Source organism: Salarias fasciatus, chromosome 2 (assembly GCF_902148845.1).
Source record: "Salarias fasciatus chromosome 2, fSalaFa1.1, whole genome shotgun sequence".
NCBI lineage: Eukaryota > Metazoa > Chordata > Actinopteri > Blenniiformes > Blenniidae > Salarias > Salarias fasciatus.
The window spans coordinates 4457299-4483566 of NC_043746.1; the positions used below are offsets into that span (position 1 = coordinate 4457299).

The 26268-nt window shown below is 46.7% G+C and overlaps 1 protein-coding gene across 1 annotated transcript in view; it reads right to left on the reverse strand.

Moving 5' to 3' along the window:
- LOC115407333 (X-linked interleukin-1 receptor accessory protein-like 2) overlaps positions 1–26268 on the reverse strand; it is a 389294-nt gene that overhangs the window by 5818 nt on the left and 357208 nt on the right. The window contains exons 8-15 of the mRNA XM_030117731.1: positions 22296–22428; positions 13623–13768; positions 5184–5324; positions 4722–4782; positions 4452–4561; positions 2461–2606; positions 2297–2374; positions 2099–2215 (exon numbers count right to left, since the gene is read on the reverse strand). Coding sequence (XP_029973591.1) covers positions 2099–2215; positions 2297–2374; positions 2461–2606; positions 4452–4561; positions 4722–4782; positions 5184–5324; positions 13623–13768; positions 22296–22428 — 932 coding nt within the window. The remainder of the gene's footprint in view (positions 1–2098; positions 2216–2296; positions 2375–2460; positions 2607–4451; positions 4562–4721; positions 4783–5183; positions 5325–13622; positions 13769–22295; positions 22429–26268) is intronic.

Here is a 26268-nt window from a genome sequence, read left to right on the forward strand (position 1 = left end):
GTGACTAGCACAGAAGTCCAATAACAGAACACCACTCGGGTTCAGATCGGGGAGGCCGTGCGATCCAATCACCCCCTTCCAGGTCTCACTGTCGCTGCCCACGTGGGCGTTGAAGTCCCCCAGTAGAACAATGGAGTCCCCAGTCGGAGCACTGTCCAGCACCCCTCCCAGGGACTCCAAGAAGGCCGGGTACTCTGCACTGCTGTTCGGCCCGTAAGCCGAGACAACAGTGAGGCACCTATCCCCGACCCGAAGGCGCAGGGATGCAACCCTCTCGTTCACTGGGGTGAACTCCAACACATGGCGGCTGAGCTGTGGGGCTACAAGCAAACCCACACCAGCCCGCCGCCTCTCACTGCGGGCAACGCCAGAGAAGTGGAGAGTCCAGCCCTTCTCGAGAGGTTGGGTTCCAGAGCCCAGGCTATGTGTGGAGGTGAGCCCGACTATATCTAGCCGGTACCTCTCAACCTCCCTCACAAGCTCGGGCTCCTTCCCCGCCAACGAGGTGACATTCCATGTCCCTAGAGCCAGTCTCTGTGTCCGGGGATCGGGTCGCCGGGCACCCTGCCGTCGGCTGCCACCCAATCCACACTGCACCCGGCCCCTACGGTTCCCTCGGTGGGTGGTGAGCCCACCGGAGGTCAGGCCCACGTCGTCCCTTCGGGCTGAGCCCGGCCGGGCCCCGTGGGCAAAGACCCGGCCACCAGGCGCTCGCTTACGAGCCCCAACCCCAGGCCTGGCTCCAGGGTGGGGCCCCGGCTGCGCCATACCGGGCGACGTAATGACCTTTGTTCTTTTTCTTCTCATAGGGGGTTTTGAACTGCTCTCAGTCTGGCCCGTCACCCAGGACCTGTTTGCCATGGGAGACCCTACTAGGGGGCATAAAGCCCCCCGGCAACATAGCTCCTGGGATCATGCGGGCTCTCAAACTCCCCCACCACGTTAAGGTGGCAGTTCTAGGGGGAGTGTTTTTTTTTTCTTTTAAGTTATTTTCTTTTTATTAAAAACAAATTGTTTTTCTCAGATATAACAAGATGACTTATTTTCTAAGCAGAGCATGTCTGGAAATTGTACCAGACGTTCACACTTGCTTGAATGGTCTGTGATTCACTGCTTTAATGAATTCAGAAATTCATTTCGTAACAAAAAAGAAACAAACAAAAAAAATCCAAAAATGAGTTCACGAACTCAGAGAAACCAACGCTCGCCATTCAGCGAGACACACTCCTCTGACTGCTCTTTACACGGGACGCTCATGTGTCTCAGTGAACGCTGCCATACAACAAGCCGAACCTGTCCTGCCTGACAGTCCCACACCGCGCTCCAGCTGAGCCTCAGAAAAGCACACACACGCTTTTAGCAGTGAAACACGGCCCATTCCTCATTATTTGCCATATTGAACTCGGCCGAATTATCAGGAAAATCCCGAGGAAAAGGCTGGTATAAGGCACCAACAGAAATAAGGAGCTCAAATATGACAAAAATGAAAATTAAACTTAAATCCCGTGTTTTGCCGGCGCAATGTTTCGGCCCGCTGGGCCTTTTTTTCAGGCACTGAAATTTGATGAATTGTAAATTATTATTTTAAAATTATGCTTCTTGCAAAATTGTTGTCAAAAAAAAAAAAAAAAAAAAATGCTGTCCCTGTTGTTGGCAGGATGATCATTACAGAGTACTTTTTAATTTATTATTGTATTTTGCACATAATGCGATTAAGCGCAATTAATCAAAGAAAAACTATGCGATTAATCACGATTTAGAAATGTAATTGTTGCCCAGCACTGGTTAAAACAGAAGCAAGGGATCCCTCACCGTGTGAATGCCTTCATTTGTCAATGCTTGTAATGAAAACATCGTGAGGAGCAGTGATTGACAGGAACGTGACGGGAAGTGGGAACAGTCTGTGAGTTCAGGATTTAATGAAAGGGAATTTGCCTAAAGGACGACCGTGGCTGAGAACCGCCGCGACCCCCCCACCAGGAGAACCGGGGCCATCCACCGGATGTGTTGACGGTAAAGGTCAAGAAGGGTTGGAAACCCTGAACCATGAGAAGCTGCTCCAGTGAAGCTCCACACTAAGAGGACAGGTCAGGAGTACCTGGCGCCGGGACAGCGTCTCTCTGCGTTTAGCAGGCATCTCGTAGACCACCTGCTTCCAGAACTTGGAGGACAGCTCGTTGCTCTTGGGACCCCTCCATTTGATGATGGATAACACCTACAGAAAGGGAAAGGTTTCTCTTTTTGATTTGTTTCTCTCATCATTCCCCTCCACTGGTCCATCCCTTCTGATGCGTACCTTGATGGTGTGTTTCAGTGCTTCCACCTCCTGGTAGTTGATGACATTCTTCAGATCTGCACACTCTATCATGATGACCTGGATCCACCAACAGGAGAAACGTTTCACTCTGAACGACAGCGAAGCAACAGACTACACCAGGCGTTTTCAGCTCGCTGCCGCACCTTGATCTCCCCAGTGACCAGCATGGAGTGCAGGCGTGTCTCTATCTGGAAGATGCTCCACCCCCTTTTGGCGACAAACTCCGGGGTCAAGACGATGATGAGCCGCCGGCTCTGCTCCACGCTGCGGGCCAGGTCCTCGATGTACGCTGGAAGATAAGGACATGGAGGGAGGAAGAACAGAGCAGCGTTAGAAACCGAAAAACTCAATCCTGCCAGCAAATAAGAGCCTTCTTCATCTAGCAGGAATAGTTGTACATCGTCCATCTAAAGAACGAGCTTAAACTGCGTTTGTTGAAGATTGATGGAGATATAAATATTTTATGGTTTTCTCTTTCTCTTTTCTGAACTTTGCTTTTTAGTCTTTTGACAATTTTTTTTGTTTAAAAGACTTACTTAAAGGCTCTATTGGTGAAATATTTTCCAGTGAAAATGCAAAACTTCCTTTGCATCTTAGGAGTGAATTTCGGTGATGATAGCAATCAGATTTGTATCAAACAGAGAAGAAAGTCATTAAAATGGAGGCAGAAACATGGAGAAAATTCCTCTAGATGTTTTTTTTGTTAGTTTTTAGTGTTTTCTTGAGAGAGCTGTTTCTGTTTACATATGAAACATGCAATAGAAACGTGTTTGAACCATGCGGCGTCCTCAGACTTGGCACATTTCAGGAAGAATCTCCAGTCTCGTAGAAGCAGGCGTCATCGCCATAAAAAGGGCTGAATGTTCAGTCGGTTTTTAAAGGCTGATTCCACATGAAAACTGCTCCCTTTGTGGGTCGCGTGGAAACGGCGCGCCATCTTTTCTCTCGCTAACTAAATTAATGACAGCGACTCTCCAACAACACATTGCAATTTCACGCTCAATTTGAGGTTCACAAATAGTACAGAACATCTCCAGATCCCCCCTCCGCTCCGGTCTGCCGTCTCCCCCCTCCTGCCTTCCTGCCCCGCTCCGTCGACGGGGATTATGTAAATCAATTAATAAAATAAGTGGAAGCAGTGACCCCGCCCCCTCCTCGCCGTGCCGCCGCTCTTTCTCCCCGTCTTGGTTTCGGGGGACGAAGCGAAGTGGATAATTGAAGGGAGGAGAGTTTGTGCTTCTGCGCCGGTTCCCTGACCTGTGGAATCAAAGTTAGCGGTGCAGCCATGCACACTGGACATTTGTTTTCAGGATGTTTCTGGGGCAAAAGAGAAGAAACCCTCATCTGAAGGCGGACGTCATGTTTCGGAACCTTGCGTGAGGAAAGAGGCATAATTTCAGCTGAGGGCAGGCCGTGTGGAGCACGAATATTCATTACCAAACCACATTTAAGCTAATTTATTGATGCATTTTTAGGAGAAAATGCTAAACAATGCAAAACCCACCTTGGTCTCATGCTTTTGTGCCACATTAAAATGCTATTTCTGACAGTGTATTAATATTTTCTGTTTTTTTAGGACAAGAGGAAATGTGATTTCAGTTAGAAAATGCAAATGTGCAGGAGATAATGGCTTCATGTTTTATTTCAGTGAGGAAAAAATATATATAAAAACACCTCTGAAGCTTCGTATCTTCATTGAAACACAGAAACATGGAAGACATCCAGAAAAACACATTCAAATCCAAATCATTCCTCTTCGTTTCCGTGCAAAGAAGTGCAGGGAAACTTTATTACGACGAGAAAACTTTGAACTCTCCACAGATAAAAGGTGCAATTTCAAGATGATTCCGTTGTTGTAATTTGCTGCTGTAAAATGCATCCAATAAAGAATCCTCAATGTTTTTTTTCATTATATTTCGTTGCAACTAAGATGTAAGAAATCCCTCCAGTTTGTCTTTGCCTGTCTGTTTCTTTCAGATTATTTCCTCTCTGATTAACGATGCAGTCTTCAGCTGAACATTTCAAAAAGTAGTTTTTATGTTGAGTGATTGGTCATCTGAAGGTTTAGAGACCCTAAAACAGGGAATTAAGCGTCGCTGTGCAGCGACAGAGTGAAGCAGAGGTTGACACTTACTACTGCTGGGTATTAAGTCTCGGTCGGGGATGAACAGCTTGTATCCGTAGTGTTTCTCCAAGACGTCGGGCAGGATCTCCAAAGCGAAGGTCTCCTCGTCGCTGCTCGTCCTGCTGGCACAGGGGACGGTAAACATGGCGGAACAAAGCAACGTTTTCTAACATGAACCAGCTGATAGGAGCCAGTAGTTCTAGCCTTTCCTCCTCGATAGCCTTAGCCTCTAGCGGCGCTATGCTAACATTAGCAGCTCGCACACGGAGACAGCCTGACCTGCCCAGAGAGTCCAGGTCCACTTTGGTGTAGGACAGATAGGCGTCGTACTCCTTGTTATCTGCGGAGGGAGAGAGGGAGACAGAATTAGGCTCAGATCTCGGCGACAGCCGCGATCGGACAGAAACGACTCTGAGCGACTCAGAGACACTTCAGCGGCTCCGTCCTCGTCTCAGATATCAAGGCCGGGGATCAGCGGAGCAATGAGAGTCTCTCCAGGATTCAGTCTGGGTCTTTCTGCTTTAGTCTCGCCTCTCCTTCGACAAGACAAAGGAACTGAACAGTACGGTGTGTTGCTGCGCTGATTCTCTACATCGCTTGATAGAAAAACATCAAAACCAAGCGTTTTCCTTCTATTTGTCTTTGTCACTGTGATCTGTGAGTGTGAGAGGACCATGCAGCCCCTTCACACAGCAAGCGTTTCAGAATGGCTTGGTCCCCGTGCCGTGGTGGCCGTCCTACCGTCTTCGGTCTCGTCGCTGCCGAAGTGCCTCCGGTAGCAGAGCATGATCTCCAGGTTGTAGCACTTGTAGAGGGCGGTGAGGACGCCCAGCAGCAGCAGGATGACCCCGAGGCCGCCGGCCAGCTCCAGCCGGTACATATCTGTGAGGACGAGAGGAGCGGCCGGTCAGTCATTTCATCCTGCGGACCACAAATGGCGTGAAGACCGGCTCCCATGAGCCACGGCTGCAGTTCAGCTCTGTTTACTGCATTAAGCACTGGATTCATCAGTTGCTGGTGGTTGTTCATATTCCTGGACGTCAGCAGCAGACATGAGACCAAGTTACAACACAAAGTCTGTCGAGGGTCCCAGGTTATTTCGAGTTTTTGGGCAAGTTAAGTCATGTCATGTATTGTAATATTTATTGGATGTTATATTACCGGTATTATCTACCTACTCCGCAAAGTTGTGAACCCATATCATGTCATGATCTGCTTTTGAGCAACATTAGTCATGCATCAGCTCGTAACTCATCCATTTTTAAACCAGCGCTTCATTTAGTCCATTTCAAACAGCATTAAATCAACTTCAGAGCCTTATTTACTGAGGTCTTTACTCGGCTTTAACCACATGTTTCGGTACTTCATCGTGATTTGGATTCATTCCCACGGCCTGTGAAAGTGAGGGTGTATCTTGAAAGCCCGAGTCTGACAGCTTGACATTATCTGGACAGTCAGACTGGTCCGTATTTCTCCGTCAAATCTGGCCAGCCTCCAGGAGCAATTCTGTTCAATCCTGCTTTATTTATATAACAAGGACAACACAGTCACTTCCAGGCACTTTTAGTTCCAAGTGTGGAAGGTATTACTGAAGGGATTATTGGTGGAAAAGGTTTGAGCGCCTGGAACAGTGGGATTTGTAGTTGTGTACGAGTCACACAGAAAAAAGAAAAAAAAAACAACACCTTTTTTCTCCCGTTGCAGTAAATTTAGTGCAAATGATATTTGTGCACCTGTGTCAAACACTGTGAAGCCGTGGCCAAAATGTGAAACTGTGCAATCATGTTCAACGAATGTCAAATAATCTGTCACAAAATATTTGCGTTCTTTAGAAACACTAAAATAAATGGAGAACTGCAAACTGTTGGACTCAGTTTTACTACAAAAACAACCACCAGCACCCACTGGTGGCCAAACATGACACCTGCAGCGCTTTCAGAGCTCCTGCTGTTTCTCTGTGAAACAGACGTTTTCAAAACGCCGTGGTGTAAATGCAAAACTTTTCTAGAAACAGTAAGCTGAAGCTGCGCGTTGCCACTGGAAACGTTATCGTGCGAACGGCGCCTTGAACAGGAAGCTGAGACATTTTTAATATCGTGAAACTGGAGACTGGGAACTGAAACAAAGTGAGCTGCTTTGACTGAGAGAGGAAATCACGTCAGCATGTGACACACACACACACACACACACACACAAACACACGCACACGCACACGTACACGGAATGAATGATAGTGCTATCATAAGCAATGACTGTATGGGAGATTAATGGAACATGGCTGCTGAATGACACCATGGGAAATATGATCCATTACTGTCTCACTCTGACACACACACACACACACACACACACACACACACACACACACACACACACACACACACACACACACACACACACACACACACACACACACACACACACACACACACACACACACAGCCCATCTCATCTGCAACTTTTCCGGGAACCACTTCATTTTCCGACCACGGCGTATTGATGGATTCTGGCGTTCCGGTCGCCGCCCGGAGCTCCAGGTCGACCCGCTGCCTCGTACGTCCGGCCGAACTCATCTTTATCGTCTCACATCTCTCAGATATCTATTCATCATCTGTTTATGTGTTTGCTACAAACAAGCTTTCAGATTCTAGAGTAGAAATGTTTTTATTTCCATTCTTTCCCAGAATCCCTGCTGTGTGAGCTTCACTTCAGATCCTGCAGCGTTTGGGAGCGAAACGTGTGGCTCAGGGGCTCGAAACTGGCCGGCCAGAGGATCAAATCTGGTCATCATTACTTTATTTTTATCTGTAACTTTCAGCTTTGCACTAAAAAACTAAAGAGAAGGATGTGGAGGTGACCAGACGTTTGTTTTTAGTAGAAGTGCTGCAGCCGGTTCCAGATGAGATGGAGCGTCTGGGAACACGGCGCCCCCTGTTGGAGCCATCCTACAAACAGCTGTCAGCAGTTTACTCTCATTTCTCTCCATCCATACTTTCTCTCAATTTTATGTAACCGGTACTATTAGGTAGATCTTATTATATTATATTCTGTTTTTCACACATCAGTTTAAAGATAATTAAGATCTGGGTTCAGCAGAGCGTCTCCTCGAGGGTTGATTATATATTTATACTCTGAAATTAACCGTTTTTAAAAGCAGTTTAATTCATCAATCATCTATATTTTTTAAATCTTCGCTGAATAATTAAGGAAACTGTTGAATTCAGAGTCAAAGAAAGACACTGGAAAATAAAAGAAGTTCATTCACCCTGTGAATATTCTGTGAAGTCTGGCAAAAGACAGAAGAAGAAGAAGAGATTTCATTATGTTACTGAGTCGGAGGGCGGCGAGTTCACATGAAAGCCAGAGGGAAAAAGAGAAAAGACTTTTTTCTTTGCATTTCATACGATTCAAAACACAAGGAGTAAAAAAAAAAAACAAAAAACGGAAGCTTTATTCACATTTTTCTTTATTTCTGCAGCCACGCTGTGTGCAGGTCTGAATGGAACAGTGAGATATTTGCCTTCTTCTTTTTAAAATGAGCTCCGATACTGTAGAACGGAAACAAAGGCTGAAACCTGCCTGATCAGGAAAACCAACACCAACATGGTTACAATCAGAATTCCTCATGAGGGAGAAGAGAGCTACTTTATAACTGCCACATTACCGGCATGACAGGTTTCAACTGAGTGTAGAAACAATTTAAAAAGCATCAAGATGATGGGAAAAAAAACCTTTTTTCTACTGTCCTGTTTCTGTTCTCTGCTGCAGATCAGATCATTTCGAGTTGAAATGCTGCTGTGGAGGTTTTTATTTCTGCCAAATCCGGTACTATTTGAGGCGTTTCTGTAGCAGCATTCTGTTGAAATATAGCGACACCCAGTGGCCACTGATGGTATCGTTTGATATCCAGGTCATTTCTTGATACGATTTTCATTATCAGTTAAAAAACTAAAGAACAAAAAAGGTGCAGAAAACAGTCCCTGAGTCTGAAACTCACGGCTCGCGCCACAACTTCAAATCAGAAATAAAATGTCCAAATAAAACAACAGATTTTGATTTGATGAAAAAAATTATATTAAAGAAAAAAGTTAAAAAAAAAAGTAAAAAAAAAAAAAAAAAAAAAAAAAAAAAATATATATATATATATATATATATATATATATATATATATATATATATATATATAATTAGGTTTAAAAGAACGAGGAAGTTGATCTGTTCTGACAGTTTTGTTTGAAATATTTGAAATACATTCTGAGGAATCAATGTGTTTTTTTTAATCTTGAGACTCCTGTCAAACATCTTATATGTTGTTTTTATTGAAATATTTCTGAGCTGCAGTTTGTAAGCACCGCTTCCCATAATAAAATCCATCAGTATGAGGCACATTATTGGACATAGTGTTTCTTTTCCTCCTCCTGGTTGCGGAGTGAGGAATCCAGCTGAAGTGACGGCGTCTGGCCAGCAGACGTCTCTCCGACTCTACCGGCCTCCAGATCCCGTCAGCTGGAGTCTCAGCAGAGACGGAGGCGGCCAACCCAGAGCAGAGGAGACGGGAGGCGGAGGGAGAGGAAAACAACCAAATGGAACCAATTTACTAATATTTGCTCTGAAGCAAAAAGGAGCAGCGAGGGCCTCTGTTAGCGATGATCCTCATTTAAAGAGCCGCTCTCCCCCAGATATCGTCCGTCAGTAACGAGCCGTCGTCTCCTCGTGCCGGCGCTCAGGAAGAACGGGAGGCCAATTTTAAAGTGGAATTTTAAGTACGCTTTTTACTTATTAGGCCCCGAGGAGAGGGCGGCGGAGCGAAGCAGGGACGAGGAGAGGTGATGGGATAAAGACATTTCAATTAGACCAGGCTTCTTTCAGTGCTTCTCTGAGAACACTGTCTCCTGCAGCCTCCTGCTTCCTCCTGCCTCCTCCTGCTACCTCCAAAAACACAAAATGCTACACATTCCCTCTTTTCTATCATTTCAAATGACCTTTTTCTTGGGGATATGATAACCAGCACCAGTTTCATGTGTACAGTGTAAATTATCCAACATGGCGTCAGCTGGCAGATTCATAATTAGAATATAGAAGCTTGAATTCCTAAATATGCAGTTTCTCCAAAATCTACCCAAAAAAAAAAAAAGTTTTTGACAAAATCAAAAAGGAAAGGAACGTGAGTCTGAGTCACAGTGATTCATCATTTTAAATGAGACAAATTGTAATGAAATGTTATTTTTTATCTAATGGCCACAGTCATCAGCTCTGCCGCAGGCTGCAGAAATATTCCCCACATTTTGTAAGTTAAAGCTTCTGACCCGGGGAGAGTAACGTTTCTGATCGCCGGCAGGTTTCCTGGAGTAAAGTTTTGCTGTTGCTGGTCGTGTGACATTTATTTAGACGAGACGCCGCTGCAACAGAGAGGCGCTACAGGATCCCAGAAATAATAATAATAAAGCAGCTGTTCCACATTTTACTGGTTGAGCATTAAAAAAACGGTGAATCTTGTTGATCTGGCCACAGCTGAGGATCAGAGTCACCGCTCTCTCTCTCTCTCTCTCTCCAGTCTCCGATCTGTCCTTCTCTCTGCCGCTTTCCCTCCATCCCTCTGCTCCTGTCAGCCCCTTGGCTCCCTCCATTCTTCTTCGGTGGTGTCTGAAGGCCGCTGTTTCTGCTCTGTCAGTCACAATGAGCGGAGTCTGCGGCGGCGGCGGCCGAGGCTGGGTGAGTGCCGGCGCGCCATTATTCTGGGTCAGCGCCGAGTGAGAGCGCAGCCTAATCCAATCACACACACTCGGCGCAGGAAACCAAGCTTTGATAACCGGCGCTAACTTTGGGGAACTCGTGCTTTATTTGTTCCGTCCAGCTCAGGAACCAGAACGTGACCCTGTTAGCGCCGGGGTTTCAGGCACGAGGCCCCGCAACCACAAATTAACTCAAAAATGGGTAATTTTCCATATTTTTGCAGGCGATAGTCACAGAAAATGAACCTTCGGCTAAATGACTGGCTGCTGCAGCAGAGATGTGAAACATGAGACGGAAGGGGATTCTCAATGAATTCACATCGTATCTGCAATACAGCACTGCCCTTCAAAAACACACAATATCACCTTCAAAACACCAACGATGTCAAGCGTGTGGCCCGCGGTCCACCGGGATGGCCGTCTGGCGAAGCAGCTCGTGGTTCTGCGTTACTCACTGGGGAACGGACACAACGCCGCGATGTGAGAAGTGGACTGAGGCTTCAGGGACTCAGCAGTTAAAGCCCGCTTCCTTATTAATGGGAGTGTGTGTGTGTGTGTGTGTGTGAGAACGTACATGCTGAGCTCTGCAGGAGTCACACACTGAGGTTTCTGGAGGCAGCGAGATCCATACAGGACTGAGTCAATGGGTGGATTTAGTTTCAGGAGTTTGACAAACGTCAGAAGGTTTTTAAGGCTTTTCAGAAATGTGTTTACTTCAGGCGTTCTCCTCTCTGGTGAGCCTGCAGGGCTGACCAGGAGGTGGTAAAATGCCTGTTTTGTTAATGTAGGTTGAAGTTTTAGCATTTGGACAGAATCTCACTCAGGCAGCAGCACACAGACCTGCTCACAGTAAACTCCTCTGGCACTGCCGCTTTGAGAAACCCTCTTTAAACCAAGCAGAAATCTTCAGAAATGAGCTCATATCTCCCCTCAGAAACACACCAGGGCAATGCAAATAACCCTTTCTCTCATTTGCTCAACGCCTCTTAGCACAGTACGTTTACCTTTAATATAAAAGTCCAAAGATGAAAAAAAAAAAGCAAATAAAGAAACTCATATATTGGGTAATAACTTCCTAGCTTTACCACATAAATAATGAAAATCCGTTTCAATAAACAACGATTTCTGCAAAGTTAATGTGCAACTTCAGGGTTGTCTTCATCTCCTGTGTTATACACACAGCAGCCACCGGGGGGGGATCTACTCAGAACAGAAGAGTCATTTTTGAACCATCCTGCCAGATTATGTGGAAAATCAGAGGATTTATTTGCAAAAGGGGAGAAATATGGAGATGAAGCTTTGACTTCAGTCTTGAAACGGAGGCTGAAGAAGCAGGACGAAGTCCGTTTCCCCAAAGCAGCAGGACACACACACACACACACACACACACACACACACACACACACACACACACACACACACACACACTTACCAGTACATAATTATCGTGTTAAGTATTGAGGGCCCTTTAACTCTCCTCCTGAATCACCTCTGTAGGCGTGTGTGTGTGTGTGCGTGAGTGAGTGCGTGTGTGTGCGTGAGAGACTCCCTGCAGTGTGAGTTAAGTATAGTAAGATAGATTTGCCCCCCGGGGCCTTCAGCAGGAGTCAGATGTGGAGATGTCTTTCGTGCTCCTCCTCCTCCTCCTCCTCCTCCTCCCACCTCCTCTCTCACCCTTCCTCTTCCTCTCTCACCCTCACCTCCTCTCTTGCCCTCCCTCCTCCTCTCTCACCCTCCTCTCCTCCTCTCTCGTCCTCCCCTCCTCTCCTCCCTCGCTCCTCTCACCTTCCCCATCTTCATCTGTCTGCCTGCATCCATTACCTCTGCCTCTCTGTGTTTTCTTGCCTCCATTCAGCCTCCTGCTGCTGCCCCCCCCCCCCCCCCCCCCCCCCCGTCACATGGCGTTCCTTCGCTCCGTCTTCATACGGCGGGCGTTTGCTGTTTGCAGCTCAGATTTGAGGTAACAGAGACGATGCCTCTCCTCCGGGCGCTGTGTTTCTTCTCGTCTCTCCAGGTTTCCTCCCCTTCCTCCTCCTCCTCCTCCTCCTCCTCCTCCTCCTCCTCCCCCTCCCCCGTGAGGGTCCTGGCCTCTGACTCAAACGTGCGCGCTCCCCGTGCTCGTCAGACGGAAAGCGAGATGCCACAGGACTGCAGCAAATGTTTTACAAAGGCAGAGGAGCTCTCATGCATTTTTCAGTGGAATATTTAAAACCCTAACTATGTGACGGTGCTTTTTTTTTCCCTTCCTCTCTTCTTCACTTCCTCCTGCGCTGTTTTTTCATTACAATCTCTGGAACTCACCTGTCAATCAAAGAAAGTCCATTATCTGTAGATGGAGTCTGAGATTATCTAAATATTTCCTCCGTCCAGATTTATATGAGAAATAAAGGGATGAAAAAAAAAAGCTGGAAATTGAGCGTTTGGAGGAGCTCTTGCTTTTCTTGATGGCAGGCTGCATTAAAAGTCTTAATTACCTTGGAAGCTGTTCACATCCACAAATATTTACTAGGCCATGAGAGCGGCGTCAGCCTCCGGAGCTGGAGGGGTATTCCTTGTTAACGGAAGCATAAAGAGAGGCGGGATGTGTCCCAGGTAACTGGAGCAGACATGCTTTTATATTTAGCAAGCCTGAGAAGAATGAAGATAAAAAAAAAAAGGAAACAAGGGAAAATAAAGCAGCGCTTGTGGTGAAACTGAGGCAGCTCTGAATCCAGAACCTTCTCTTTATCACCGCCTGTTTGAGGGGAACGTTCATGTGTGTCTACTTGGAAATCTACTTTTATCTGGAGCTTCGTGTCCTCCTGTAACGCCTCCTCCCATCAACCTTACTTCACTAATCACTGTATCACATCACATCACCTGAGTACAAAGGTTTGAGTTTCAATGCTGAGTTTCCGGAAACAAAAGGAGGGAAATAATACAAAATAACACAGAAGGTGAGAGGTTCTCAAAGCCTGGAATGTGCTTTTTTGAGTTCGTTGTACTCATATTAGACATAAACTTTTTGTAGAAAAATGAAACTATTAAAGATTTACCAAACGTCACCTTTAAATCAAACCTACGACTTCAGTCTGTCAGAGCAGACGGATCCTCTCGGGCTTTACAGCAGCAAATTCAGTCCATCATGAAACTTACAGCCTGGATACATTTTTCAACCTCAAGAAAAAATATTTTTCCTCCTCCTTTCTGTGTATGTTCAGCATCTTTCACATGGCGTTCATCAAGGCTCAGTCCTGGGCCCCATGTAACACACATCGAACTGGACAACTCTCCGGCTGAAGCTGAGGCCGACGGTGTGTCGTGGTAAAACTGGCACATTCTGAACCATGCATTTGACTGACGTTTCACCTGGAATTGCATTTTTTTTTCCCCTTGCATCTGAGAAATCTAAACTTTCTCCAAGATGCAGAGAACTCTCAGGGCTAAAGCATAACAATCAGTAATGTACCTTTCTTCTGCAGGATGGCGCTTCCCCCCCGCCTCCCGATGTGATTCTCCACGTAGCAGGTGTAGTTGGCCAGGTCCGCCTCCTCCACGGCGTCGAACGTTAAAGACAGCTGTACCTCCTTCTCCCCTAAATGCTCCCTTAAGATCCTGGACGGGAAAAACACACCAGATGATAGCTGTACACAAGACGGAAACATCTTTCCTGCTTAAATTTACTTCTTTAAACATTTAGAGGAAAACAAGGCACAAGATAAACTTGGGTTTTTTTTCCCCCTTCTGGGAGAAGAGGAAACGTGTAAATCTAAGAGGCAGGCAGAGTCTCTCAGGCTGCTCCATTAAAGCAGAGGAGGCATAAGGAGTCCGCCGTGGCAGAGGAGAGTATATAGGACAGACCGAGGGGGAAAGGAGGACGGAGGGAGCAGGAAGGCATGTGTGGAAAACACTGGCGACAGCTGGAAAAAGCCTCTCTCCTTATGGTGAGGTCAGACTCCTCTAAAAGCCTGTGAGGAGGAGGAGGAGGAGGAGGAGGAGGAGGAGGAGGAGGGGGAGGAAGAGCTGATGTTTGGGTCACATCATGCTCCTTTAAGCCTGATTTAAGGTCAGGCTCAGTCGTCAGCAGGGAGGCCTGAGATCAGCCCCGCTGTGCTGAGACGGCAGATTCACGGCGCTCGGCGCAGATGGCCCGCCGCAACACGGCCGGGCGGCCATTTTTCACAACGGTAAGTTTTATGGTCATAACTGTCAGAGCGGCTCTCCCGTCATGGATATGTATGGTGGCTCGTTTTGGCTACAGGCGACTTGTTTCAGTGATAAACAGGCGAGTCACCAGGGCCGCAGCACGCAGAGCGACGGCTTTCACCGCGGCCTGAAAACGGCGGCCACACAGTGACAGACGCTCACAGCTGCTGACCTGGGAGGAACAATGGCGTTCTGACTGAACGCAGCAAGCGGGGAAGGTTTAAAGAGAAGGATCGAACCGAATAATCGAACCGAACGAGCAAACCCAACAACTGATCCTAATGAATGGATGAATCCAACCAGCGAACCCAAAGCCCGAGTGGAAAAATCCAGCCCAGCTTGTGGAGCGTCACGTTCCTGTTTGACATTTTTCAGTTTTCATACAAACAAGCCATTTACTTTACAATCAGTACGTGAGGAGAAGTTTAGCAAACAGCACATTAAAATAATGCAATTATAATTTCATGAGCCAAAGTGTATCCAGGGGCCTTGAATTGATGAATAATTTATAGCTTAATAGCTACCGTCTCGCAAAGTTAACTCACTTTTTAATACGCGAGTAACCAGGTTTCCACGAAGGCCAAAGCGTCTTTCCTGGTGAAGGTGAGAAGACTTGATTCAGTGTTCCTCTGTTTATCATAAAAATAACAGTAACTGCATAAAGTGACAAGAATTCAACCATTCACCTTTTTTTTGTTCAAATCTAAGTAGACATGTAATGCAGTTTGGAGCTGGAAGGCAGGATTTCCATTCTCACAGCCGAGCGGAGGACGCCGTTAGGTCTGTTTGAGCAGGGGAAGGGTTCGCCAGGGTTCAGGAAGTGAAGGCCACAGAGGAAACCTCCTCTCCCAGATCTGACTGGAGCGTCAGAGCTTCAGGAACTGGCTGTGGTCGCCTCGCGTTGCTCAGATCGGGGAGAAACCACACGAGCTTCAGTGCGGCGAGCTGGATGAAAGATTCAACGCTGCACAAAACCTCGTCTCGCATAAACGTGTAGAATACTTGTTGAATCTGCAGCGGACTGGAAGGAGCTCATTTTCACTGAAGGCTGGGAGAGTTAAAGGTTCGAACAGCAGATCGGAATAAAGGAACCAGGAGATAAATACGACCAGAAAGGAGAGAAACAGCTGTGGTTTTGGCTCAGTTGTCCTGATTGTTCATGGATTAGTCAAAAAATGAACACGCAGCATGTTCCGGGCTCATTTCCCTCTGACCTGCAGCGATGGAGGAGATCCTAAAACTCACGGTTTGAACCACATGGGAGTCCGCAGAGGCCGAGCCTGACCAGCAGAGATCAGCCCGCTTCCTCTCCTCTTCAGCTTTTCTGTTTCTCTGCTCTATCCGTCACTGGAGGCTTCCACACCAGAATGAACTCCTGCACACACACTCTGAGCGGAGAGTGATCCCAGTAAGAACTGCAAGTCAAATCCTCTCAATATTTATGTTTCCCTCGACTCTCTGCGCAGCGGCAGAGCAGAGATCAGTGGAATCTGCATCCCTGATGTTGATTATATCGAGTTATTTTACAACCAGGGTTAAAATATGAAAAGAAAACTGAATTTGATTAGCATGATCTCTGTGTGTTTATGGATTTCTCCTGCATGTCAATACATTTCCTTGCAGATCACTGTTAAATCTCCAGGATGGAGAAAATGACAAGTCAGAGGCTGAACTTTCACCTCCATCTCAAACACAAGGCCTCCTGCAACTGTGCTCCATGTGAGTGTGCGAGTGTGTGTTTCTGTGTGTGAGTGTGTGTGTGTGAGGAGGAAGATAATAGCCAAGCATTTCCTGCTCAAGACTTTGACACACAGAAGACCCAGAAAACCAAAACCACAGAAGAAACCAGCAAAGTGTAGAAAATTTTTGGAGTCAAACTTGTTCAAACAACTGAAGACGGAATCAGCTTGAAAAAAGAAAGAAAAAGAAAGCAAAGGTCTCCTCCCAGTGGGACATTCCCGGATCTCCTCCCCAGGGAGGCGTCCAGGAGGCATCCTAAAGAGGTGCTGAGCCTCCTCAGCTGGTTCCTCTGGATGTGGAGGAGTAGCGGCTCTACTCCGAGCTCCTCCCTGGTGACTGAGCTCCTCCCCCTGTCTCTAAGGGAGCGCCCAGCCCCCCTACGGAGGAAGCTCATTTCAGCCGCTTGAATCCGGGATCTTGTCCTTTCGGTCATGACCCAAAGTTCATGACCATAGGTGAGGGTGGGAACGTAGACTGACCGGTAAATCGAGAGCTTCGCCTTTCGGCTCAGCTCCTTCTTCACCACAACGGACCGATACAACAACCACATCACTGCAGCCGCTGCACCGATCCGCCTGTCAATCTCACCTCCATCTGTCCCCCACTGTGAACAAGACCCCAAGATACTTAAAATCCTCCACTTGTTCCAGAGTCTCTCCACCGACCTGGAGGGGGCAAGCCACCTTCTTCCGGTCGAGAACCATGGTCCAGGTTCGATGGAGCCAACAGGACAACATCATCAGCAAAAAGCAGAGATGAAATCCTGTGGTTCCCGAACCAGACCCCCTCCGGCTCCTGGCTGCACCTAGAAATTCTGTCCATAAAGATTATGAACAGAACCAGTGACAAAGGGCAGCCCTGCCGGAGTCCAACATGCACCAGGAACAGGTCCAACTTACTGCCGGCAATGCGGACCAGACTCCTACTCCGGTCATACAGAGACCGGACGGCCCTTAAAGGAATACTCCGAAGATTTTGGACCCACGCCTTATCCCTATCATTTACAAAGTGAGATAAGCTCATAAATACCTTTTTTGTGTCTGTGCGTCCAGTGGCTGGATCCCAGCTGTTAGCATCGTAGTTAGCTTAGCTCAACTGCGGGAAGTGAAGAGGAAACAGAGCCGGACTGACGAAAGTGGACAAAATCCTCCTTCCAGTGGTCCAGGGGACGGCGTATTAGCACGTGAAGTAAATCCGAATGGTTATAAAACATTTTAAAAGACGTGTTTTCTTTTCAATCCATTAAAATAACGTGTTGATACACACAGACCTGCACATGTGCAGTGCTCCGCGGAAGGATATACCGGAGCACAGCAGTAGAAGCCATAGACTCAGCCGCTGTGCGCCGGTATATCCTTCCATGGAGCACTATGCTTGTGCAGGTCTGTGTGTATCAACACGTTATTTTAATGGATTGAAAAGAAAACACGTCTTTTAAAATGTTTTATAAACATTTGGATTTACTTCACGTGCTAATACGCCTCCCTTGGACCGCTGGAAGGAGGATTTTGTCCACTTTCGTCAGTCTGGCTCTGTTTCCTCTTCACCTCCCGCAGCTGAGCTAAGCTAACTATGATGTTAATAGCTGGGATCCAGCCACTGGACGCACAGACACAAAAAAGGTATTTATGAGCTTATCTCACTTTGTAAATGATAGGGATAAGGCGTGGGTCCAAAATCTTCGGAGTATTCCTTTAAAAAGGAGCCATGGACTCTGTATTCCCAGAGCACCCCCCACAAGGCACCATGAGGGACGTGGTCGAACGCCTTCTCCAAATCCACAAAACACATGTGAACTGGTTGGGCGAACTCCCACGAACCCTCGAGCCCCCTATAGAGGGTCTAGAGCTTGTCCATTGTTCCAAGACCAGGACAAAAACCACATTGTTCCTCCTGAATCCGAGGTTCGACTATCGGCTGAATCCTCCTCTCGACATTTACATAGACAGAAGATAAATCCATGATGAGTATTTTCCAGTCCTAATACACACATGTTCTGTATCTGCGTATTTCTCTGGGGGACTGATGCTTGAACATATAACTGCTCACAAAATATTGTAGGCAGTGAAACCAACAGGCTTTATTGGAGTGTGTGAGAACACACACACTACAGCCGTAGGGAAATGGCTACATAATACATGAGCTGTGTTGCATTGCTGTTTCTTATGTACATATACTTAAAAACATGTTATTTAGACGTAAGACAAAGTCTCTAACTACCACCACCAGCAACAGGAATTTATTCTTTCTAGATTTGTTAAGATAAACTGTGATGAACTGCATCATGCTAATAGGCTGAAAGGCACCATGCAGGATGCAGACTGGAGGATTTAAACTGGGGTTAATGCAGGCATTACTCCCTGCAAACAGCATCATTTCCATGTGTTTGCTTTAGTTTGTCATGGACAGAACGTATGGAGCAACACAAACACAATATGAGATGTGATAGAAGGTGTTAAACATGGCGGAGTACAGTAAATACATCTGAATGTGGGTAAAAACATCTGAATGATTCCCCACAAAGTCAAAGCTGTGGAAACAGAAGAGAGGGCTGGAAGATCGATGGAGGATGGAACTCTGCGAAACGCTGTTAGATCAGGTAAAGGCTAAAGTGCTGAAGGTCCTGCAGGGTTTATACACTACAGAGCAGATTCCCTTTGGAAAAAGAGCAGAACTCAGTCTCTGTTTTTCTTTCAGATTTTGTAGCAGCATTAAAAATTGAACTGCAGAACGAGTCTTTAACCGCTACTCGACAGACGACTCCACAGGATCCACACAGCTCCATTAGTGAAATGACTGATGACTGCATGTATGGGAATTGAAAAGATCTGATATTAATTGTATATGAATGCAGCTTGATGTGGCGTTCTCTTTGAGTTTACAGACTCCTCGTGTTTTTGCTTCTCCCCTGGATCAGCCTTTTGGACGTTTTCAGCCTGTTGTTGCTTCGTGGATCAATGTCGCGTAAACTTAAAACTTTTCTGAAACTAAAAATCTGCATTTTCTCCTGAAATGTGGTGTAAACTGAGCTGAACACACACAGATGACCCTACCTAAACTCTCCCAACTGATAGAACCAGTGGGAGATGGCTCTTTTCCCCGTAATTTAATACTGAAACACATAAAATTATTTATTTTGGATTTAAAACTTGCGTTTCTTTGAATAAATTACAAGACACTGTTTTTTAAGGTGTTCTTCATCACACTGAAGCTACATTTACTGCAAGTTGGCGTTCTCCTCTAAAAAAACCCTCCATATTGAATCGGAGACGGCTCTTTCCAAAGGAGGAGGCATTAATTTCAAATTTCAAATGTTGAGCGAAGCAGATACAACTTTCCTTTAAGAAACCCATTAAAACAGTGGGTTCGGACAGCGGCGGACGGGACGGCTGAAGTGAATTTAAAGCAGGTAAAAGAAGCGTCCTCGCATGGCTAAACATGTGGGCCAGAGCTGCCTTCCAGTGAAAAGACGGCGCGAGCGCTGGCCCAAGTGGAAACGCCGTAATTATGAATTCATTGCACATGAACGAACTGTGAGCTGTGATAGCCGAGCTGCAGAAACGTGGCGAGCCGCACGGCGATGAGGCAGTGCTCCGCCCAGCAGCTGGAGGAAAACTGATGATACCGCTCAGACTCAGGCCTTTCCATATCGTCTGTGTTTTCCGGTCTGTTCCGCCTGGAAATACTTGAATTATTTAGAGGACGGATTTACATCTTCCTAAAGAAAAACAGAAGCGGGGATTTGGAAAGACGGCAGCCCTGCATGCGGACTGAGAGCTCGCGGAGCGATAATGAGCCGACAGAATCAACACTTCTCTCAGTGAAACGGCGGCCGGACGCCACCGTCCGGTGGCTCAGCGTGGACGAATTAATGTGCATAAAAAAAAAAAAAAAAGCACGGCGATCGGATGGAAGACGGCCAGAGGACAGGACTGGAAGACTGAGAACTCATCAAGCAGAGGTTAATTTGACGCCACGGGGCAGGATTAGTTTCAGGTTTAAACACTCCGTTCTCTTCCTCTTCAACGCTGCTTTACCAGCTGAACTTCCTCCGAGGCCGGGAGGCGGCTCGGCGGTCAGAGGAGGCCTTTCCAGAGTCCGGGGTCAGCGAGCTGCTTCCACATGGACGCCCCCTTCAGCAGTGATCTGCCTCTGCTGCCGGGAAGCTAACCCAGCCCTCCTGACCTCTGACCTCTGTGCTAAACATTGGCGTTATCGCTGGTTTGTTCAGCTGGAGACATGAAATGTGACGGGACCAAACATGTGGCTCGGTTCCTCTGAGCCTCGATGAGGGTGAAGCTACTGATGCTCCTGGATAAGGCTTCGTTTACAAGACGTTTAACGGGAAAAAAGCACAGTTTTTATGAGAAACCATCAACAACGACGGCCAGACGGACATTTATATGGACAGACAACCATGTTGGATTGCTCTGATGGGTGACTGTTGACTCGTCCATCTACTTGTTCATGAGCAGAAGTTTTAACTCATGTTCTACACAGAGACAGAGGCGTTTTGAAAAAGTTGCATTTTCAGTGGCTGCGATTTCTTTTTTAACACAAAAACGTTGTGCAAACGGGGCCTCAAAGGGCCTTTCCCCCGCTGTCTCACGTTTTGTCGGAGCGTTAGATTGGTCAGGAGCTCCTCTCAAGAGAAGCCAAGCGAACAGTAACACAGAGAGTAATAAAGCAGTGGACTCATGGTAAACGGTACATTAATCAACGGCCGGTCCGCGCCAAACTGCAACTGGCAGAGTACAACTACTGCACTTAAGAGAAACTAAGCAGGCTCTGCTCTGAAAGACCGTCTGTTATTATGTGCTTTAAGAAGTAATGAACCTGCACTCGTACTGGGTAGAAGCTGAAGAGGCTCCGAGCGGCGATCAGGAGGGTTAACAGCCAAACTAAACCTCTGCTGGCGAGAGAAAACGAAGGGCGGCGGGACAAACCTGCAGCCGCCCTCAGCTCTCAGCACAGCAGCCCTCTGGCCTGCCGCTCCACCTCAGTGAGGCCGGTTTCAGGTCTTAATGAGAGACTGTGACAACGATGAAAGCGGCGTTCACCAGATACACTTCCGGATACACTCAAGACGTCGCTGCTCTTTTGGCGGTTTCCACGTTTCATCCGGCTTTCCTGATGTTGCCGTCGCAGCAGTGAGCTAGCTGAGCTAAAGAGTCACAAAGAACACGGAGACTGAAGCCATCTGTGGTCAATCTCTGAGCAGGAAGTGATGTGCAACATGTTTTCCTCATCAAGTCCCGAGGGAATCTGGACCGGGAGAAACCACTCTCGAGGAAAAGTTGCTTTTCCCTCGATTAAACAGAGTGGGAGCGTTTTCAGTGACCCTGAGCACCGTTATTGTGTAAACAGACACCCGAAACGCACTTGAAAACGGGAACAAAGTCAACATTTTCCCATAAAAATAACAAGCTTTCTTTGTTTTGGGTGTCTTTGTCGTTGTGAGTCTCTGAGATCACGTTCTGTGAAAAACGGTTTCTCAAAGTTTTAGAAGCTTCTTTTCTGAAACCGACTCAAAAACAATGGATTCCAGATTTCTGCGTTGTGCACACTCTTCTCAGTGAAGACTGTCTTGACTAAAACCTTGGTCTGGATCAGTGGGATTCATTTTCGAGATGTTCCAGGAGGACAGTTAGAAGAAACTCCCCCCCCCGGTCCACCGTTGGTTTGATCCTTATGACACAAAAAGCAACTGAAGCGACTCATTTTTGATCAAGCCGGTGTTTCATGGACTGAAACGACATTAAGGGAAGCTGCTCTATGAATCCATTTGCGGCGTCGCGCTCGCTCCTCACGTGAAAGCTGTGAACTTCTACACGTTCTGCTGGTTTCCTGCCGGTTGCTCTAATGACATGTGATGCCCCGCAGACAACACGGCTTTCCCCCTCCCTCAACAGCGAGCGATGGAATTGGTCCCAATAGGGGAGAAAATGAATTCAATTTAACTTTATTATTAGAATTCATAATTTGGCAGAGAAGTTGAGAGGAAAGCTGTCAGAGACGCCTGATCGAGCCATAAATCATAAGACGGCGTATTAGACGGCGGCCGTGCACGTGCCGGTTCGCTCTCAGTAAACAGCTTGAGGAAGTGTCATGAAAGCTGTTCGGCACTTGAAATGATGAACACTGGTGTGTGTCTCAGGTGACGAGGTCTGGATTCCCTCCGGTCCGGAGCGTTTACCTGACTTCACTCTCTTTAATGTGTCCCGCCAGCTCCTCCACGAACTTCTCCCCCTTCATCCAGTAGATGATCGGCCTCCTGTTCTCGCCGCTGTAGCCGAAAAACGCCTTGCAGTCCAGACTGAGGGGCATACCTGCAGAACACACACACACACACACACACAAATAGATGAAGGAGGCAATGAAGAAAGAGTTTGAAGAAACTCTCATTTCAGCACAAAAGGTGAGAGTGAAAAACGTCTCCCAGTAAGTCCAGTTTAAACACACCAGCTTCAGAACGTGAGAGAAACAAAAGAGAAGAGAGGAAGCAGGAGCTGCACCAGTGGAAGGGCTTCATATGGACCCGATCGGGAGCAGAAAACCGCTTCATCTGGCGCAGAAATAAATTCATCTGATCAACGAGTTCAACACGATGCATCGTACAGACAGAGAGGAAAGCAGGCAGCAACAGTCATGATCCACTTGATCCCTTCTGAATGTAAACAACGTGACAATAACGGAATAAAAGATCAAGAGATTCCTTAAAGTCAGAACACGGGTTTCATATGACGACTCATTTACTGCTTCACTGTTTTGAATGATAATAAAAACTTTTCTCATTCTAAACTGTTTTTCATACGAAAACTGCACAAAGCCTGCGTGAATGATTTCATTTCCCCCCCAAAAAAGCTGTTTTATTTATGTATTGTCACACCAATGGCTGCAGTTAAGACATTTGATAATGTTTCTAATGCTACTTCTGTCATTTATCAAATAACTTATAAATTTATTACATCATATGTCAGAAAAAAAGCCAAAATTATTATATTATTGCCTTTATTATTTTGAAAAAGATCAAAATTGTCTTTATTACGCTGACAAAGGCCAACATTACTACACTGGTAGCCTTTATCACCTTGAAAAAGGCCAAAAATATTTAAAAAATTTACATTGGTACATTAAAAAAATAAAAAAAATTACTACACTGGTGCCTTTATTACGTTGAAAATGATTACATCGTTGACTTTATTATCAGGTCCTACATGTCTGGGTGGCATCACCCTGGAATTGAACCGGTTGCTTCTCGCTGTGCGGTGACAGTGCTAACCACTGTACCTCCATACAACTAGAATTTAATGCTCAGTAAATAGATATCACACCGGTATGAAACAATACATGTATGAGCAGAGCACACACACCCCCCCCCCGGTAGGACCTTGAAGCCGGCTCTCAGTGATTACCGCTATCAGTGGTGCTGATGGAGTATTAATGAGCGTTCTAATGAGCAGCACCTCGTTAGGCAGTCAATTAGCAGATAATTATGACAGACCTCCGTATTATCATAATGATGGCTCCATCAGCACAGTCGGGAGCCAACATCCCATGTTTTAACGGCGAGCGTGTGCGTCCGCTCCAACCAAAGGTTACCGCCACGCACCTCTGCGTTCCAGACGCTCGCCGCGGAGCGAGGCCGGGCCTGATTAGACCGGAGAACAAAGCTCCAGGTGAAAGATTTCACTCATGCTTATGGATTTCTTCTGTGGCCGTTGGTGGCTGGAGCTGTTTTCATATGGAAATGTGTGATGATTGCATTATGCGTGGTGTCATTGCATCACTTCCCCCGATGGACGGGAGGCGGCGGCGGTGGCGGCGGCGGCGGAGACACGGCGCTCCCGCCTCTGTCAGTCTCACAACCACCGCTTTAAGCCAGCTGCAAAGGAGTGGTCAGCAAATCCTCACATTCGCCTCATGTTTCTGGGCGTGTGTGTGTGTGTGTGTGTGTGTGTGTGTGTGTGTGTGTGTGTGTGTGTGTGTGTGTGTGATGGCAAAAGCTGGGATTGTGCCGACACAGAACACACAGGGAAAGCTCTCGAAACTGGTTCAAAAAAATAACAAAATAAATAAATAAAATACACGAAATTGGTCTAGTGTGTGTGTGTGTGTGTGTGTGCAGTGTAGTGTGTGTCAGTAGGTGTGTGTATGAGCTCTGCAGTAATTGATTTACACCCTGGGGGTGTGTTTGTGTTCTCGGCATGTTAGGGTGATTAAAATCATCAACTTTGTTTGCACTTGTGTGGCAACCGCGGTTCGTGCACACACTGTGTGTGTGTGTGTGTGTGTGTGTGTGTGTGTGTGTGTGCGCGCTCCACAGTCTGAAACCCCAGCCCTGACTCCACTGCCTGTCTGCAGGCTGCAGCAGCAGGAGGGCAGGGAGAAGCGCCGTGTTGTCGTCGTCACACTCAGAGCGACTCTGGAGGAATGATTGATGGGATTTTTTCTGCGGCCGGCGCGCCGCCGTTTCACACTGCCGCCGAGTGCGATCGCACCTCCGACGCCGGGTTGCTTTCTCGCTCGGGCCTCAAACCGAAGTCCCGCTCCATCAGAAACAGTCTCTGAAGGAGACGGTGGCGGAGAAGCTCGTCCGTCTCATTCGTCACATCAGATCGAGACGTGAGCGCCAGTCCGGCCCCTGGTTGTGTCTTTACGGCGGCTGTCCCGGAGTGAGGGACTCCTGGTTGGAAGGCCTCAGCATGAGGCGAGCACGGCGTATATCCATATATGGTCATGAAGCACGCACAAAAACTGTGTCTTAGCTTCATTTCCTGACGTTTTGATCATAATCCAGGAAGTTAAACACCTCATTTGCAGCTGTTTTTGTTTGTAGCTGTTTCACTAAGCGTTTCTGAAATGACCCTTTTGGCTCCTTGTTAAGCAGCACTGAGTGTTTCCTCCCTTCACGTTTTAAAGCCTTTGTTGTTGCAAAAGTTCTCATAATTTTAGTTTTTTTTTTAAGATGTTTTTCATTTTTTCCACCATTTATTTTGATTTTTGCTACTTTCGAATTAGCTGTGCCTTTTTTCGGAGCCAAGAGATCGGAGTCCATCTGAATCGGACTCTGGTGTTTGTTCTTGTATGAGCTTCAGGGACCCGCGACAGAGGGGCTGAAGAGCCACATGTGGCTCCAGAGCATCAAAAAGCCAAAAGCAACTCAACAAAACGACTAAAAACCACCAATTATTTCATCACAGAGATGTTTATTTATTTAAATTCTTAGATGATGATGAAAAATTGAAGCTAACCAACATGTAATACCGCTTTAAACCAGGAGGAGGTGTTGTGAGTCGCCGACACTCCTGTCCTGAACCAGCGGCCGAGGATCCTCCTCCTGCGATTACTGCGAGGAAGATTCTGAACAGTTTCACACGGATTCTCTGGCTTTCAGCCGACAGCTGGTCAGTCCACGGTTTGAGGTCCAGATTCCAGGAGGAAGTCGACGGGGAAGGTTTCAGGTTCACAGAGACACGGAGCCGATCTTCCTCCATCGCTTTACTTCACGGCATTAGTCTGTTCCCCTCGTCCCGATTCTCGTTGTTTCTCACTCTTCATTATGAAAATATGACGTCCTCACCCCTGCTGTGGGGGTTTGTGTCTCTCTGTGAGGACTTGTCCTCCGTGTCTCCTCACGAATTTTTGTGAAGGCTGTAGGCGTTAGCACAAGACACCGAGAGAAGAGGAAGATTTCTTTTTTTGAGGAGGGGGTGACTGAAGACGGCTCGTATTTAGAAAGGAAATGAGGAAAAATCCGATAACGGTCAGGTGAGAAATTATAAGAGAGAAGTAGGACAACTCATAATGAGGGAAATGAATCACAAAGAACCAGTTCTACACACACACACACACACACACACACACAATCCTGTATCAGTTGACTTGACAAGTACGCTAGACAAAAAAAAAAAAAAAAAAAAAAAAAAAGAGCCTGAGTTAATAGACCCAGAATTACAGACTCTGACGGTCGTACATTATTATATTTCCTGTCATAAATTTGCGGGGTGAGTCAGCCCCTTCATTAAACCTTGGCCTACTTAACACCCAGATTAACGTTAAATAAAGGTTATTGAATTGAATTGTCCTTTTCCCTGGAAACCGGGAGGCGTCCAGGGAGCCGCTTCCTCTCGGCGCAGACGGACGACTTTCAATTAGCTGCTGAGGAT